Below are 16852 nucleotides of genomic sequence, written 5' to 3'. Positions count from 1 at the left end.
GAAGGATGCAAACCAGATATAGGTTTGTTGAGTGTGTTCATAGAAAAGATGTTTATATCTTACATTTTAAATAGACATAGGGGATAAATGAACATGCAATGTGTTTTTCATCAAACATACTGCCTAGGAATTTTCAGTGCTTGAGAAACCGTACTGGCTGTCGGCTGTATTTCAGATGATCTCCTTATCATGTAGATCACAGCAATAGAGGCTCTCTGTGGACTTATGTTTTTTATTTATTTATTTTGTTGTTGTTGTTACAAAGACATGAAAAAGTGTATGTTTGCTTTTGTTTCAAATAGTACAAAGCAGAAATTACCACTTTTAGTAATGTTTCACCAGTAAAAATATGACATGAGAACTCAGAAGTGGTTTATGCATTTACACACTATAATTCTCAGTAATTCTCACTGATTATTAAAATGGTTAGAGAGTGAACTCTGAATCTGAGGCTATTTTAAAAACATATATACAGTGGATGTGAATGTCTCTTCTGCCAAGGCTTTCTGTTTCTTACCATGCAAACCACGAAGCTGAGCTTGTTCCATGCTGGGGAACAAACTTGATAATTTGTTGTCAAATGCAGCCACTTCTGACATAAATAGGGCATAAATAAGTGCAGAAAAAAAAGGAAGAGGACTTTTTACTATTAAAATATCCATTTTGAACATACAGACAAGTAGTTCTTGAGTAAGCTATGGACCTATAGGTTTGTTCTTACTGTCTTGAACCTGGGATACCTTTTGTGTTGTGAATCCTAGAGAAAGAGAGAAAGATATGAAATATATCATATATGAGAGATACAACAGAATTAAACAGTCTCACTCTTGTTAAGGCTATGGTTTACATTCATGCCAAAATTGTAAGCTGCAAGACTGTATTAGTAGGTTCATTAGTAGCTTCAGGTCATCAGCAATTTCCAGTTCACATCACTCAAATCAGACGACTATCCATTATTAGAAACTGTTTTTCTATGTCTTCATATAATCTCCGTATAATGCTAGCATGCTGTAAAAGTGAAAGTGGTTAGTTACTGTTTTGCAGAAAAAATAAAAATAAAAAAAGATTAGGCACATATCCATTGTCAGCTTATAAATCTCAGCTGGGAAGCAAAGACTTCAAAAAAACAATGATTGAAGAAGTGCAGGAGTTCTGATCTTTTGCATTCTGATGTAAACTTACTGCTGAATACCAGTGCTGGTATTTGTACCGTCAATTAAATCTTCTTATTTTTCTTTTGTTAGGTATGCTCAGAAAGCTGGAATGTGTTTTCTGATATCAACAGAAAGTGGGTAGGAACTGCTCTAGCTCTAGTTATGCTTCCTCAGAATTCAGAGCATTCTTTCTGAGGTCCCTCCAGCCCCTAATCCTACACATGCTGTAATTATGAAATGTCTGGAAAAAGATCTAACAAATTAGGTTTTGTCCACGATACTGAAATTTAACACATAGCAGAGCTTATTTTGGGGAAGAGAGGCAAGGAGAGGAAGGGAAAGAGAAAGAAAGAAAGAAAGAAAGAAAGAAAGAAAGAAAGAAAGAAAGAAAGAAAGAAAGAAAGAAAGAAAGAAAGAAAGAAAGAAAGAAAGAAAGAAAGAAAGAAAGAAAGAAAGAAAGAAAGAAAGAAAGAAAGAAAGAAAGAAAGAAAGAAAGAAAGAAAGAAAGAAAGAAAGAAAGGAAGGAAGGAAGGAAGGAAGGAAGGAAGGAAGGAAGGAAGGAAGGAAGGAAGGAAGGAAGGAAGGAAGGAAGGAAGGAAGGAAGGAAGGAAGGAAGGAAGGAAGGAAGGAAGGAAGGAAGGAAGGAAGGAAGGAAGGAAGGAAGGAAGGAAGGAAGGAAGGAAGGAAGGAAGACACTATAGACCTTCAGAAAAGTGCGTGTAATTATTTCTCCATAAAGGAGAATCAAGGTCGAGGGTGGAGTGTTATTTAAGTACAATACAACCTAAGAATTTTGATGGCATATTAAAATATTACGTACTGGAAAAGAATTTTCAACAGTCATGTGCTTTCTTAGTACACTCTAATAATGCCACATAACACTATGCCAGACAGTCAGCTACTCTGTTGTCTAGACAAACAGCATATTCATGTTAATTACAAGCACAACAAGCCAAATTAAGAAGTAGGGGGTTTGGTAGTAGGAAATGTTAGAAGATGGACTATGCTTTCATAAGTTTTTCATTTCTTATTACTTCAGATGGAATTTAAATCTTGCAAATGAAATTGTACTGATTTAATCAACTATGAATATGTATTTTCCAAAATATATGGCTATGAACATATGGATCATATTTTCAATGCATGTCTCAAGTTTGAGAGTTATTAAAAGTCATCTGTTTTGTAATATTTAAACTATTTCCAGTGTTGAAACTCTACTTCTTAGACACGATATTTTCAAGCAACATTTGTAGAGAATTGTGTGGGTTTAATGTTTGCCAAAGAGAATGAACTACAATGCGGAGGAGCTGATTTGCTTTATATATTTGTTGTTTCTTTTGGCATTTACCCTATCAACTACAAGAACTTTCTCCTTAGACGTTTCCTTGTTCTGGCTTTTCTGGTATGTATCTGTTTTGCCTTGTTTGTCTCCAAGTGGAAAAGGAGATGCTTTGCATTTGTACACGATGATGAATCACAATGCAATTTAGAGTGCATCACCACTTGCATTCATTTCTTCACCAAATTAAAGAAGCAGACTTATTTTCCATTGCATCTTTCCTTCTGAAGCCTTATTCAAGGTGCACTAGAAATTATCATTAGTGAGGTCCTGGAGAATGACAGAATGTTTCTAATACTTGTTGGACTCCTCACGTGTATAGTATTTGCAGAATGAATTGCATTCTTCCTTTAGCTCAGCTGTGTCATTTTCTATCTATGCTGCTATGCTGTCCTGGACATACCAAACAGATGTATACTGTCCAGTTATGCCCTTCTGAACTTGCTGATGATTACTGCTACTTGCTTTTGAACTGGTGTATCATGCATATGGGTGACTTCTGTGTGCAAACTTTGCAAATGCAATGCCCATACCCTTTTGGATTAGGATAGCATCCAGAAAGTAGGTGTGCTCTTGCTCCAGAGCTAAAACTAAACATTTGCACAGAAATATGAAAATGACTTTGAAGTCCTGAAATTAGGACACAGTATAGTTGCTACTGATAAAACCACCCAAGACCACCAAGGCTAAACCAACACACTTCAGCATAGAAACAAAAAAAGGACTTGTCCTTATATATAGTACTCATAGCAGTGTCTCTCGAATAAGAAGAATCAAATTGCTGGTACCGTGGTGTAGATAATAATCTCTACTTCTGTATAGTTCTCACTGAAATTTCCAGTGTTGTATTGCTCTTTCTGAACTTCAGAAGTCACAAGTATGTGCAACACATAGCTCCAAAACCATCAGTATGGATGTTGAAAGAGAATGACAGGTAAGAGCACATATATAGGACTATTTTATGGATTGTGATATTTGTATACCAGAGACAAAGTGATATGGCAAATTCTAGAAAGTCCTTGTCAGAGAAGCCAAAAAGAGTTTTTGTGAGAGGTGGTGTGCTGGTGGATGTTGTGCCTGGTAAGCAATGACAGAGACACCTGGGATACTCTGAAACAGTTGTCTGGCCTGGGACATGGGTTCTACTTGCCCACCACCTACCTTGGTGAGGGAAACCTGTGCACCTACCCAACAGACCAGTGCAGACATTGTCCTGATAATTCCACTTCAGTGTAGAGGCCATGAAAAGAGAGCAGAAATCACTGTGGTCTTAAATTAACACTGAGATGTGTCACAAAAATTGCCTACTCTAGTCACTTACACCCACCTCCTCTCTGTTATGGGATAGGCCAGGATAGTCTCTGCTGACCCCAGGGAAAAGGATGAGGAAGGGTTCCCAAGCCAGCTTCAGTGGGATGAAAATGATGTCACATACAGACATGTCTACAGCACTGGATCACTGGAGTGCTGTGGAGTGCACAGCCTGAGCCTGCACTCACAGGGTTATCAGCCAGATCGCTTTCACGATATCCTTGGCATCCAAAGCCAAGACTACACGTACCGTCTGAGAATTTGCCCTGAAGTGAGCCCCTTCAGGACGCCACAGAGACGGCTATAAAACCTTTGATCCTTTCTCCTAAGCTGTCAAAATGCCCGCTGCAGTACGGGGGAGCTGCAGGAAGGCCTCTCAGGGAGAGCTGCGGAGCCACCCTGCCTGCTCTGTCTCCTGTCATCTCTGCAGAGGAAGCAGCGCCAGCCCTCTGCGATTCCCTCACCCCCACTAGCTCCAGGATGTTGTTGTGCGCTGCCAGCGATGGGAGCTTGGCAGTGACTTCAATACGATGGGGCTGCTCTACGGCGTCTCCTGTTGTGCTCCGGCCCGTTATCAGAGACATAAAAGGAAGAAGGCACTTCTTACATTCCCCTGTGTGACCCGCAGCAGCAGCGCTGCGTGTGGATCTTTTGCTCCTCTGGGGAGAAGGGAATGAAGGTAGCCCTAGTAAAATAAATTACAGGAGTTTTTGTTTTGATTAAAGCCGTTGTGTAACTACTGCTTGTATTTTCTGCATTCACATTCCTAAGGTTGCAATCACAATAGAAGGCAGCTTATTTTTAAGATAAGACTGGACAACAGGTTACAGTAAAGCAAGAGAAGCTAATAACATTGACAAAGTAATCCCTTATTATAAAATTATCATCCCTAATCCTCACTTTGAAGTAAATCTGTTGTCAGTTTCCAGATGCAGGCCAAACATTGTTACAATGATAATACATTTTCTCCCATGCAATGGCAAGGTAAAAGAAAAGCAATCCAAATGCATTTGCTAAGGGTGAGTTACTATATCAAAAGCAACCATGTTCTCCTACATTAAAAACGGCATTTTTTTGTCTCTGGAGAAATGCCACCTTCCTGTTTAAAGCATAAAATACAACAGTGGAATAGATGGCAGTATTTAAAACATGCAGATGAGCTCCAGAAACTTTCTAAGGGCATTGGGATAGCTGGCTGCAAAGAAGGTACTATTTATCTTAAGAGTCACTGGGTAATGTGTAACATATACAAAAAAAAAAAAAAAAAAAAAAAAGAGAGAGAGGTACAAAGTCAACTCTCTTATGCTTAGGATCCCTTATAATTTGGAGTTGGAAGCATTTTTTACGAGGCCTTCTACCACTTTACTTCCAGGAAAAGATACTGTAGCAAACAAATTCTTTCAACTTTTCTTCTTATCTCATTTTCTGTGTATGTAGGAAAGCAATTTTTTTTTTTTTATTTTTTTTTTTTTTTCATCATGAGAGTGTCTGAAAACTAAGAATAGATGAAAGAGAGAAATACTAACCCTCTTCTTGCAGAAAAAATTCCTGTATCTATAGATTCATGTATTTTAGGGTTTCAAAGGAACATTATGATTATCTAGTCAGAACTGCCTGACAGGCTGTAAAACCTCACCAAGTAATCTCTCCATCAAGCACATAACATCTGTTTGAGTAATTGCATACCTCTTAGAGAGATACCCAGCCATGATTTAGAGGCTGCAAGTGATGAAGTTCTGCAGCCCTTACTCAGGATTTGACTCAATGAAAACATTGGCATATTATGCTCTTTGTCTGTTAGGTTTGGAGGAACAGAAAGAAATATTTGGCTTTAAATAGAGTCTTGTTTGAAATCTGTATGAATAAACTCTACAGCATTTAAAACAAACAAAAAGAGAATGCATCGTAGGAATACTTTTGTACCACCTTTCCTCTTGCGAGGACACAAAACCATATTCTCTCTTTTTTCTTGGGCTTTCCAGAGACCATTGACAAAAAGATGAATCCTTCAGATTTACACTGATCTAGTTTTCAAATTCAGTGACCTATAAAATAGTTTCCAATACTCTGTAAAATGCATTGTTCCTGAAATACAATCTAGTTTTTCTTTATGTCTCGTAATGCTCCATCTTCAGTATCCAATTTTAAACATACTAATGCCAGGAGAATAAAAGCAGAGTAACCAACTTTGAACAGAAGCAAAAGTTCTTTCATAGGTATCGTAAGAATTCAAACATCTATGGGCTAATGAGACTGGGTATTCAGACTTGGTACCAAGTCAAAATGGTGACCAAATTGCTCACGTACTGATAAACACCACGGAAACATGACAACTCTGCAACAGAAATAGAGTAACTGGCATTCTGATTGATGCATTTGTGTATGAGGTGGAAGCTGTATGAATATACTTGCTTGTTAAGTGTGATAAAAAAATCTGATATATATATATACACATACACAAAAGATAGTGTTTTCTGAATGGATTGATGTAAATGCGGTATGCTCACAGATCTCCTCAGGACGTGAACCTATGCTTGTATGCAACTGTAAAGAACACACTGCCAGAAATTACTTGCCCTCTCTCTGACACATTGATGATAAAAAAATATTTCAGAATATTGCCAAAACATGATCATGTTGGTAATCTTGTTTCCTGTTCTAGTGAGCATTAAGCATATATAAACAAAGCACAGTAGTTCTGCTCTTTGAAATAACAAGTTTCCAATATTCATTTGCACCATCTGATACAAGAATAGATTTTGCTTACGTCCAGTGGTGTCCTTCTATTGCTTGAATTGACTGCTGCAGCTGAAGGTCATTGAATTCATGCCAATACAAACAGATGAAATACTGGAAAAACATTAAAAAAAAAAATCTTACCTTCCTACAAACAAGCACAAACTCCTGAAAAATGAAACCTTTGAAAAGAGAAGCATTAGCTAGGACTCCTTAGCTGACTAGGCAGCTTTCAAAGTTAAACTCACAGAAAAAAGCAGTCATAATATTTGCACACCTACATAAAACAGGTTTGTATTTTACTTTGGGAATTTAAACAGCTTGGTTCATTTCCCTAGCCAGATAGAAACTTCCTGTGTGACCTTGGATAAATTGTTTGTGACAAGGTTTTTGAAGGTATGTATATGTACACTTAGATGTGTATTAGGGTATTTGATAGAGATTCCCATAATTTACAGGCACTGAAAATGAGTGCACAGCTACCTTTAAAATGATTTTTGTGTTTTTCCTAAGGGTGGCCTGTGAAGGACCAGAAGTCCACAAGCCCACAAACCTAGGCTGTTCTAAATGATAAAAATCACACTTATTTTAAATTTTGATGTTAAGGTAGTGTGGTGCCCATGAAGCCTTTAAGAACTGACAACGCTCTAGTATAGAGTATGATCTCTGTAATATGAGAATATTCAATAGAAGCTGCCAAAAATACATGCAAAAAACATTTTGAGAGTCAACAAGTATCACAATGTAGCTGTTTTTCAGGGTTAATTAAGACAAGGAAGAAAAGTATGCACCCGTTTGAATAAAGAATATAGGTTTCTTCTGTAACTTGCTCTCCTTATTAACACACATGAAGGAAGGGAGAAAGAATGCACCTCAACTTTCCTATAAAAGCATAAATTAGGTAGGGGAGGATTCCTTATGCCAAAAAATGGCATCTTAATAATAGAAATCACAGAGCTGAGTGCTGCTCAGTTCCTCCTGGAAGCTGCTCAGCACCTCAGAATCAGGACAGAATCTATATATTTGTTTCAGGCTTGATTCTGTAACACAAAATTAAATGAGTCATCTGTAACTTACGTAGAATTCCCATAAAATCAAGAGGACTAATTACACAAAAATCACTCAGTTAGGAGGAATCAGACCCTAAGAGAGCACAACTATATACACTTTAGACAATTGAAAAAGCTCTTTCCACAATGCACATCGCATTTGTATGAATAAGCTAATTGCTGGCTGGAAGGCACTATTGGAGTTTATTAAACATGATGGCTCAAAAGCAACATCTGGCTCATGGAATCCCTTGATTTGAGAAGGCTGGAAGGGATATTCGTGAAGAAATCCTTTCAACTTTTCTTAAAATCTTCCTCAAACATCTGTCAGGAGTAGGATAATGCAGAAGGTGGTTACTATGACAGTTATTATGGTCCAGTGCTTGAGTGTCACAATTCCATCACGTCTATGACAAACTATGAGACAATCAGAAAAGCACTTACACTCATAATTTTTTACCTACTACAGTGGACCAGTGAGATATGACTACCAAGGATCATTATGATGGCAAAATAAATAATGAAGATACTATACAGAGATTGCTGTATGCATTTAACAGTTTAGTTTTGTTATGCTTTTTAGCTTTATGTAAATACATTTATTCCTTATACTATGAGGCAACAAACTTTTCTGTTTCAAATTATTCAAATATGGTTAGTCCACTTTAATTATTGCATATAAAAGTGTTTTATTCTTTCTTCAATCAGACTGGCAGAGATCACTTAGAGCATTCAGCTAGAACAGTCTTAATAAAAACTAATCAAAAGCTCCTGTGAGTGAGATCTGGTAAACTCAGTAACAAATAAAACATAATTCTAAACATTCATGTCTACAAAAAAAAAAAAAAAAAAAAAAAAAAAATATCTGAACAATAAGTTAATAAAGTAAAATAGTTATCTACTGCTCAGATATAAAAATCCCAACAACTTAATTTATATATCACTATAAGAGACATGACAAAACTGTGAATAATGCTATCCACTGTCGTAAGTGGTACTTCAAGATTTCCGATGGAAAACTCATATTTTAATTTTCTGTTCATATACAGCCAAAAGTAAGAGGCAGAGCCAGCCTAATAGTAATCCAAGGTTCTGTAGGAGAAACATCAACCAGGGTCGCCGTGTCTGAATATGAGTCATTTCAGGAAGCTAAAAAAAGAATAAGACACCAGAATGAGAGCCAGATATATTCATCTCTGGGAAAAAAGTCTTATGGGAAAACAAGACAAACTTCATTAAAAAAAAAGAGTTTCAAAATAGTGCGCTTCTGAATATAGCTATTAATCTGTTGCATGTTCTGTACATTGTAATGACACAGATCTTGACAGTGAAATATTTAATTTAATAAAATTCTACCCATTTTGGTTCCTTTACTAATACCAAAAAGAAATATAAATGAGATTACAAAATTTCTTAACTTCTCAATAGTTTTTAGTAATTTTATACAGCTGTCTGTAAGGAAATTCTTATTTAGTAAAATTAGTGATTCCCTTTTGTGGGAATAAACGAGTTTGAGTTATTTTGTTTCTGTACTATATATAGGGTCAATCCTGCTCTTGCTGAAATAACTGGCAGCACTCCTATTTACTTGGGCTTTGGTAAGTACATAAGTAGAAAACAGATTTTTTATTTTTTTTTTAATATGCTGGAAAGAAAATACCTTTAATATTTTTCTATGAAAGTTTTAAATCAAGTAAAAGAGCAGCATCTGTTTATAATCATATTAGAAGCTACTTACATGTTGACCTTCCACCATACATGATCTTTTATCAAAGTTTTAAACAAAAAGTATGTCTCAATAGAGCCTGTGAAAATAATGCCTCGGGCTCAGACTCTCTTAGTATTCATGCTTTGTGTATTGTGGACACCAGGGGAGACACTAACAACTGCTGCTATTTTCACATCCATTTTGGAAATAAAGATAGAGTAACAGCCTGGCACTGCACTTTTTAATTTTTATTTTGCTGTTGCTGTTTGTTTGTTTTTGTCTATTTTTTTGAGAACTTCAAAACAAAATATGCAAAAAAATGAGTGAGTTGTCCTGGCACTCTCCCATTGCCTTGCCTTCCTGCTTCACTCACAGCCTGTGCTGGAATGAAGCCACTTATTTCCTTTGCTCTTTTAGAGTCTCCTCACACACGCTGTAACAGCATCAGCCACTGGGAGACAGTGGAGTGGTGCTGAGCAAGGAGGCTGATGGGGCACATTTACACCTATTTCAGAGTGGGGTCTCTGGGTCTGCTTCTTTGGCACTCCTCTTTCTCTGGAAAGAGGAGTGGGCCCAGATGAAGGCATTGGAGTGAAAAGTCTGCCCACACTTTAACATTTTGCATAAAAATAACAGGCAAACGCAGAAGCCCTAAATCTTTGCAACTACTGGGCAGCAGTTTAAATTATGTTACAAATGTGCATCTTAAAAACTCATGTAGTTATATTTAATTTATATTTAAGGGGCTTCAGAAGCATTTAACCTAGAGCAAATGTAAACACCTCAGAATTCTGATGTAAATCAAAATCTGAACTGTCATCTTGTAAGTGTTCAGAGCATGTGGTTTTTGTTTTGTATATAAATAAAAATGGTTAATTACAGCTTAGGCCTGAATCCAGGCTTTCAGTCCAGACCTTTGTTCTTTCTAATTTATCTTTATAATCAGTCTATTTTATTTTCTTCCCCAGTACATGGATGAACAAGTTCTCTGACCGTGTACAAGAGGAAACTTTTCCCCCTTCCATTGCAAAAGTCACTATTTTCTGTTATTGGTGTCACTGCTGAGTTATGGTATACACAGGGTAAAATAGGTTGCTAAGAAAGTTTTAAAAAGTAATTCTCCACAGGCTGTACCATTCCTGTGTCCAGTGCAGATCTCTACTCCCCCCACCTAACCTATGTGTTTGTTACCAAATGCACAGATAATTTTTATAGCCTTAACCTAGTGTGGCATCCCTCTTTATCTCTTTGAAAATAAAAGCCAACTGCTGCCACGGTATCAGTGACGGTTCCCCTACTCTTTGTGAACTTGCATGCACAGACTGTGTGTGGCACAGCAGGGAAATGCTTCCAGTTGGGAAGCATAAGACTATTCAATTGGCAGATGCACAACACCAGAATTTAATAGCACCATAACCAAGCTGTTGGATGCCATCACACTTGCTAAAGCTTGAAATCTGTTCGAGGCCAAAGAGTCACTGTTAACTGAAGGACTACTCTATTCCTACTTCAGCTTATATTTTTATCCATGAGTACAGAAAGAATCAGCAAGCACCATTCTGAATGAAGGAATGAGGGCTCTAAGTCGTGGGCTGGTTAAACATGAGTTCTACCAAACTGGGACACATATGGTACAGCTGTGCTGCTGTGCCACAACAGCACAATAAGCCTCTTTGAAAATACTCCTTTGTCGCCAAAATCCAAAAGATAAGTTTAAGGGTAGTCAGAGAATACTTCAGTTAGGTACCTCATGGAGTGGTTGGCTAGCTCACACTACTTTGATACCTTTATTCTCTTTCCTGCTTCTATCTTCCACCTTTCAAATTAGACAGTAAGTCTTTTTGGTCAGTAACTATATAATCCTATAGGATTTGAACAATCACTCAGAAAAGATCTCCTAGCCCTTAGGGTTTAATACAATGCAAGTGATTTCATAAATATTTATCCATAATGATTACTTCATAGATACTCATTTTAAAGACTGATTAAGAATTTGCAGGTTTGTTTCTCAAGAGGAAAAGAGGACATGTTTTATCAAAGGAACAATTCATTAGGAGTGAGTTGGTCTGTTCCGTTACATGTATAGGTGTCTCAAGTTTTATTTCAGATTAAATGAATGTTAAGGAAAAGATATGCTTTTGATGAAAGCATCTTTGGAAATAGTGCAATGATATGATTATAGTTATGACCTCTAAACAGAGGGCAAACACAAAAATCTCATTATACTTTTCATAAAAAAAGCTGCTTTTCAGGGGATTTAATTTTGGTTAAACAGAATCTAAAGACAAGATTATTACGGGCTTTTACTTACATGCATATCTTGAAGCCAACAATCAGTTCACATTGTAATATTTCACCTGTGCATACACATTTGCAAATCAAAACGTTCCTCCATTCTACCTTCCCTAATTGCTAGGAAGATGAAAAATTTTGCAAAATTCCTCGGGGAAAAATGATGAAGGCTATAAATCATTTCATCCATTGTCCTTCCCCTCAGATTTTTAAAATGATTAGTCTATGCTGCTTATTAATGGAACTAGAATGCCATTTTTAGGAATGAAAATTATTTAGTTAAGCACAAAAGTACTATTGTGCAATCTTGATTGTGCAGCAATCTCACAGTGCTGTCTTGTGACTGAACCTCCATCTCATATGCCTCAATGTTCCACAATGCAGAGATCAGTAAAACTGTTCAGTCTTATTTAACTAACACGGAAGTATGTGAAAGTCCATAAAACAGATTCTGAAAATTATTGTTATGCTTTGCACACCCTTAGGTATTTGTACACCTTTGGAAGGAACACTGATGATTGCTGTTTGTAGATGAAAATGCAACAGAAAGTGAAAGTAATTTGCATGCAGAAAATTGAAAAATATATAAAGAATGGCTGATTATCTTTTGAGATGTACTATACAAACACATGATTTTTTTCAGATCTATAGATTCCTGCCATGACAGAGGAATTTTTTGAAATAAAATATCTGTGATACTTAGTACTTGCACTTCTGGCAAAGAGATGAACAACCCAATAGCAGTTCTTTTCACAAAGTGAAAAGAACTTTTCAAAAGCTGATTGGAAACCCTACTGTTCGTAGCAGGGAGGTGAGAGAAGCAAGATCTTTCTCTTTCTCTCCTTCTCCTTCTCCTCACATCAAGAACAAGGTTACAGTGTTGACCCGAGAACAAGAAAAAAATGTGCACTCTCTTTCTGCATAAATTTGTGTATTTTCTTGGGCTTTACAGCTGGCACATTGTTTTGAAGACTTGGGAAAAAAATGTGGTGTTGTTCTGGGAACTTTATCCTCCTGATCCTTCTTTGAAGGAAAGATATGACTAAGTCCTTAACCATGTTAATAAATCCATGCCTATTATTCAATAGGAAGGCAACCTCACCTCCAAATTTCTCTGTGTCAGAAGATACATAATGGTATCTTGGTACACAATGTTCTTGTCTGCTATTCACAACCTCAGTCAGGACAGTTGACACATCCACAATCCTCAGTCAGTTCCTTCATAAGCTCTTAGGTGCATTTTATATTCACGTTACTTATGTTACAGGAGGAAAAAAACGGACTATAAAACACCCAAGGTCTAAGGCCAATGATTACAAGTAGATTTTTTAATGGGTTATAATACTGACATGGCATACGAGATTTCAAGTATAATTTCTGAACCTGGGAAATGATATCATAGGCATGAGGTGAGGGGTGGTAGTAAACAAAACAGAGACAGCCAGACTTGGGAAAGGCATGGTAACAGTTTATGAGGAGAGAAACCTCTTTTTTTTTTTTTTTTTCAACCTCTGGACCTAATGACTCAATATACTCAGTCTTTGTTCAGAAGCTTGAAAACAAATTTATCTTAACAAACATTATTTAAAGAGCCCTGTGACACTTACAATTATAATAATCTAGCAAGGTAATTAATATTTGTGTTGTTACGAGTGTAACATTTAGGCATCTCTTCAATAAATGATGTGTCCTGAGGCATGAGTGACTCCACTATGTTCTTCTACAGCCCTTAGACCTCTCCCAATTCTCTCTCCCAATTTTTTTTTTTGTCTTCAGATTTTATTTTCTATAGTTAGATCATTGTTATTGAACTGGCATTATAAAAAATGATGGAAAATATGAAAAAAATAGACAATATAACAGGTTTTTAATTGCTTAGGAACTCATCCAAACCTCTCTGATATAGAATGGCAGGCCACAGAGAGCACAGGTTAAGCATCTTGTATTTTAGTTCAGAAACTAGAAATTCATGTTGAAATAATGGGTGAAGAATATACAGAGGGAAAAAAAAAAGTACCAAGAAAAATGTGACCAAATATAACAAAGTTATAGATATATAAGTTATATATAAGTTGAATCTTATAGTTATATAAGATTTAAAAACAAAAACAAATGAAAAAAGGCAAAAAAAAAAGTACAGGTTCAATTTTTCAATTTTTTAAACGTTATTTTAATTTACCTTTAAGCAATTCTTCCAGACCTAAATATATATTGATTTATATCAATATATAAATCCTCTTTTAAAAGTCCTCTGTTCCTTTCTCATATGTTACTCTTTTTATAGCTTTTATTTCACCTTTTTATTACTAATCACACCTGTAATGGCAGTGACACCAAATAAAACCAGACCATTGATCTAAGCACTGTACACATACATGGCAGATGTGTTCTTCCCAAGAAGCCTATGTGAATATTTTTTCCCTCTCAGTTCATCTGACACTCATCTGTAATGTGGATATGTTAAATGGAAAGTGTAACAATAGACAGAATTTCTCACCATTTCTGCTAAAGATAAATACAAGAACATTCCAGCGGTAACTGTAAAAATCCAGTTTTGAATGCATGGGTCAGTTGAAACAGAAAGGCCAATATAGAGCCCTAAGAATGCTGTTAGTGCACTTATAAAATTCATCAAAATTGCAATCTTTGTGGGGAGCCCAGTACTTAGTAGCACAGCAAAATCTCCTGCATAGAGAAAAAAGAAGACAGAAAAATTATTATTTAGCTCATAAATGTATTTGTAGGATTCTTTGTAATAAAACATGAAGTAAAATAATTAAGATATGTACAAAGAAGACAGTGAAGGATGGAGGATTGCCCTTAGATTTCTATAGAATTGGTTATGAACTCAACCTGTATCTAAAAAAAAAAAAAAAAAAAGTATTTGTTTAGCTGTTCCTAAAGATAGCATACAGTATACAAGAGTGGCTTCTGTTAGTTCTTGATGTTCTGTGATATTTCCAACTTAGATACATGCAAAAGTGAAGTCACATGCTTTCCCAGAGTTTCTAAATCTTTTTTTTTGATTGGGAACTTGCCAGTTAAAATCATGTGAGTATATTTACAAGGTCTTTGAGTGTTTTACAGGTGCTGCAAGTCAGAAAAAAACTGTCTGCCTGATTCCAGATTGAGTTCACTGACTGATTGCACTGTTTTTAGATTTTTTAAACTATATATCAGAATCCTATTCCATATTTTTCCTTGTAAACTAAATGATCTTATCAGAGGTCCACAGCAATAATTTTTTTTTCTCTATCCATGTGGAAATATGACTTAGACACTGTGGTACCATTGCACCAGAATTAAAGTCTGGCTTTGGAGTTAGGTATTCAGTACTTTTACATTTTCTTTGAAATTTAAGGAAGAGTTACCAATTTTAAAAGATTTCCCCATCCCACCTTTTTGTGTGGGGAAGTTTTCTACAGAGACAACAAAAATCTCTGGAAGGAAGGAGGGAGGGATGAAAGGAGGGAGGAAGAGAGGGAGGAAAGGAGAGAGAGAGGGGAAGGAAGGAAGGAGAACCTAAAACTCAGTCTTGCCATTATATATATGTTCATCAGCACAATATCAGGAACAACTTCAGCCATGTTGAAAGATTTACAGTAAGGTGATAATTGGGGAATTTTTTCAACAGAACTATCTTACTGTCCTGTCTGCTAGTAAAATAGGTCATACATCTTCTTTTGTTATCTTGTTATTCTTGATTAGTGGCAGGAATGAGGGTAGCACAAAGGTTGCATTGTTAAATAGCTCTGCTGCATATGAAAACTCAGATAGCCCATTGTGTCAGGAATGCCCATTTTTGCACACATGGCTCTTTCTCACAACTTACTATCTTTTTGCTTCTATGGACATGAGAAGGTCAGTCTGGTCTGACACCATTTACATCCGAAGAAGGTGAGATGAGATGGTAGCCAAGAATTATGGCAGAAGTCTCCTCTTCTTTTTGTGAAGGGGAAAGAGAAGTGCATAACCTCTTCATATACCCATCTGATACATTCCACCTCACCCATTAAAGTTCATGATGCTATAAGCAATTTCTACTGACACCATACAGGAAAGAATTCTGTGGAAAAGTTGTAACTACAAAGCCAATCAGGAAATAGGAAAAATACACATACATATTTCTTACCCATTTCATGAGGAATTTCATGGCATAATATAGCAATAGTCGTTGTCACACCTGTTTCTGTTGAGGATGAGAAAGCTGCTCCTATTACCAAGCCATCAGCAAAATTGTGAAGACTGTCACCTACCAGAACCATTATTGCTAACAAGCTAATTTTCTTACCTAGGAAAAAGGAAAAAGAATCAAACAACAAAAAAAGCCCGGAAGTTTAAACATAAAAAAGTATTGCAATTTTTGCTAGGTTAAAATTTATTTATTTATTTATTAATTCACATATAACATCATGAAAAGTCACAACAGTTAGAAGACAATTCTGCTTATCTGTTATGTCCTTGAAATTATACTTCCTTCAATACACTTGAAATGAAAAGGGAGATTGTAAAACAATTCAGAAATTAAAATACCAGGAAGATTTTTTTTTAATCTTTATTTATTTATTTATTTATTTTTATTTTTAGGTCAACTCTTTGGACTAAAAGCTAGAGTTCAGTTTGAGTCCAATTTTATGATAAACCCTAAGAGTTTCCATACTCTTTTTTTGGTTGGTGAAATTCACACAAGTTTTCCTGCATTCTACATTACTTTTTTTTCCTTAAAATTGGGAGCTTTTCCACCATCACTCTCAGAATTGCACAACTGCAATGAAGATGAAGTCTCATGCAGCTGACTGTTTTGATACTGTAAAGCATTTCAATACTGAGTTTTTCAGGGTCTGTTTTTTATGAGATTGTATTAAGTGGAAAAATAGAGATGAAAAGCAATAAGCCCCAGAGTGTCACTGTTAGCTCAGTATCACAGCATGCTCATTTCTAACTTTTGTTCCAATCAATTAATAGCAGTTAGGCTCATAGTATTCCTGTCTACAGCATCACTCTTGGACACAGATGGCTGTTTTTCCTTCCCATACTGTTCTGTGAGCTTAGTGTGGAACAGCACATTTGATGCTCACAACATCAAACCAGACTTCTTGAGAGGAAAGGCGCTACTGGTGATACAAGTACTAAAATCAAGCTAGGGAATTGGACAGTCTCTCTGTCTAGCCTGTAATCCAGACAGTTGGGTAGCATGCTGAGCGGATTCATGGGGAGGGATTTTATCTCTTCAAGTAGCAATGAAGCTCAATATTTAGGCTCA

General features: G+C 36.2%; 1 protein-coding gene across 9 annotated transcripts in view; it reads right to left on the bottom strand.

Moving 5' to 3' along the window:
* Positions 1-8239: 8239 nt before the first annotated feature.
* The window catches only part of SLC39A12 (solute carrier family 39 member 12), a 35321-nt gene continuing 26708 nt past the window's right edge, over positions 8240-16852 (bottom strand). For all 9 annotated transcript variants that reach the window (XM_021267906.4, XM_021267907.4, XM_021267908.4 and 6 more), the window contains 3 exons: positions 15722-15880; positions 14087-14274; positions 8240-8738 (listed from right to left, as the gene is read on the bottom strand). In XM_021267906.4, coding sequence (XP_021123581.1) covers positions 8610-8738; positions 14087-14274; positions 15722-15880 — 476 coding nt within the window. In that variant the 3' untranslated portion in view covers positions 8240-8609. The remainder of the gene's footprint in view (positions 8739-14086; positions 14275-15721; positions 15881-16852) is intronic.

This window comes from Anas platyrhynchos, chromosome 2 (assembly GCF_047663525.1).
Source record: "Anas platyrhynchos isolate ZD024472 breed Pekin duck chromosome 2, IASCAAS_PekinDuck_T2T, whole genome shotgun sequence".
NCBI classification, from domain to species: Eukaryota; Metazoa; Chordata; class Aves; order Anseriformes; family Anatidae; genus Anas; species Anas platyrhynchos.
The sequence above is the reverse complement of the archived record's forward strand: the minus strand, read 5'-3'. Positions and strand labels throughout refer to the sequence as shown.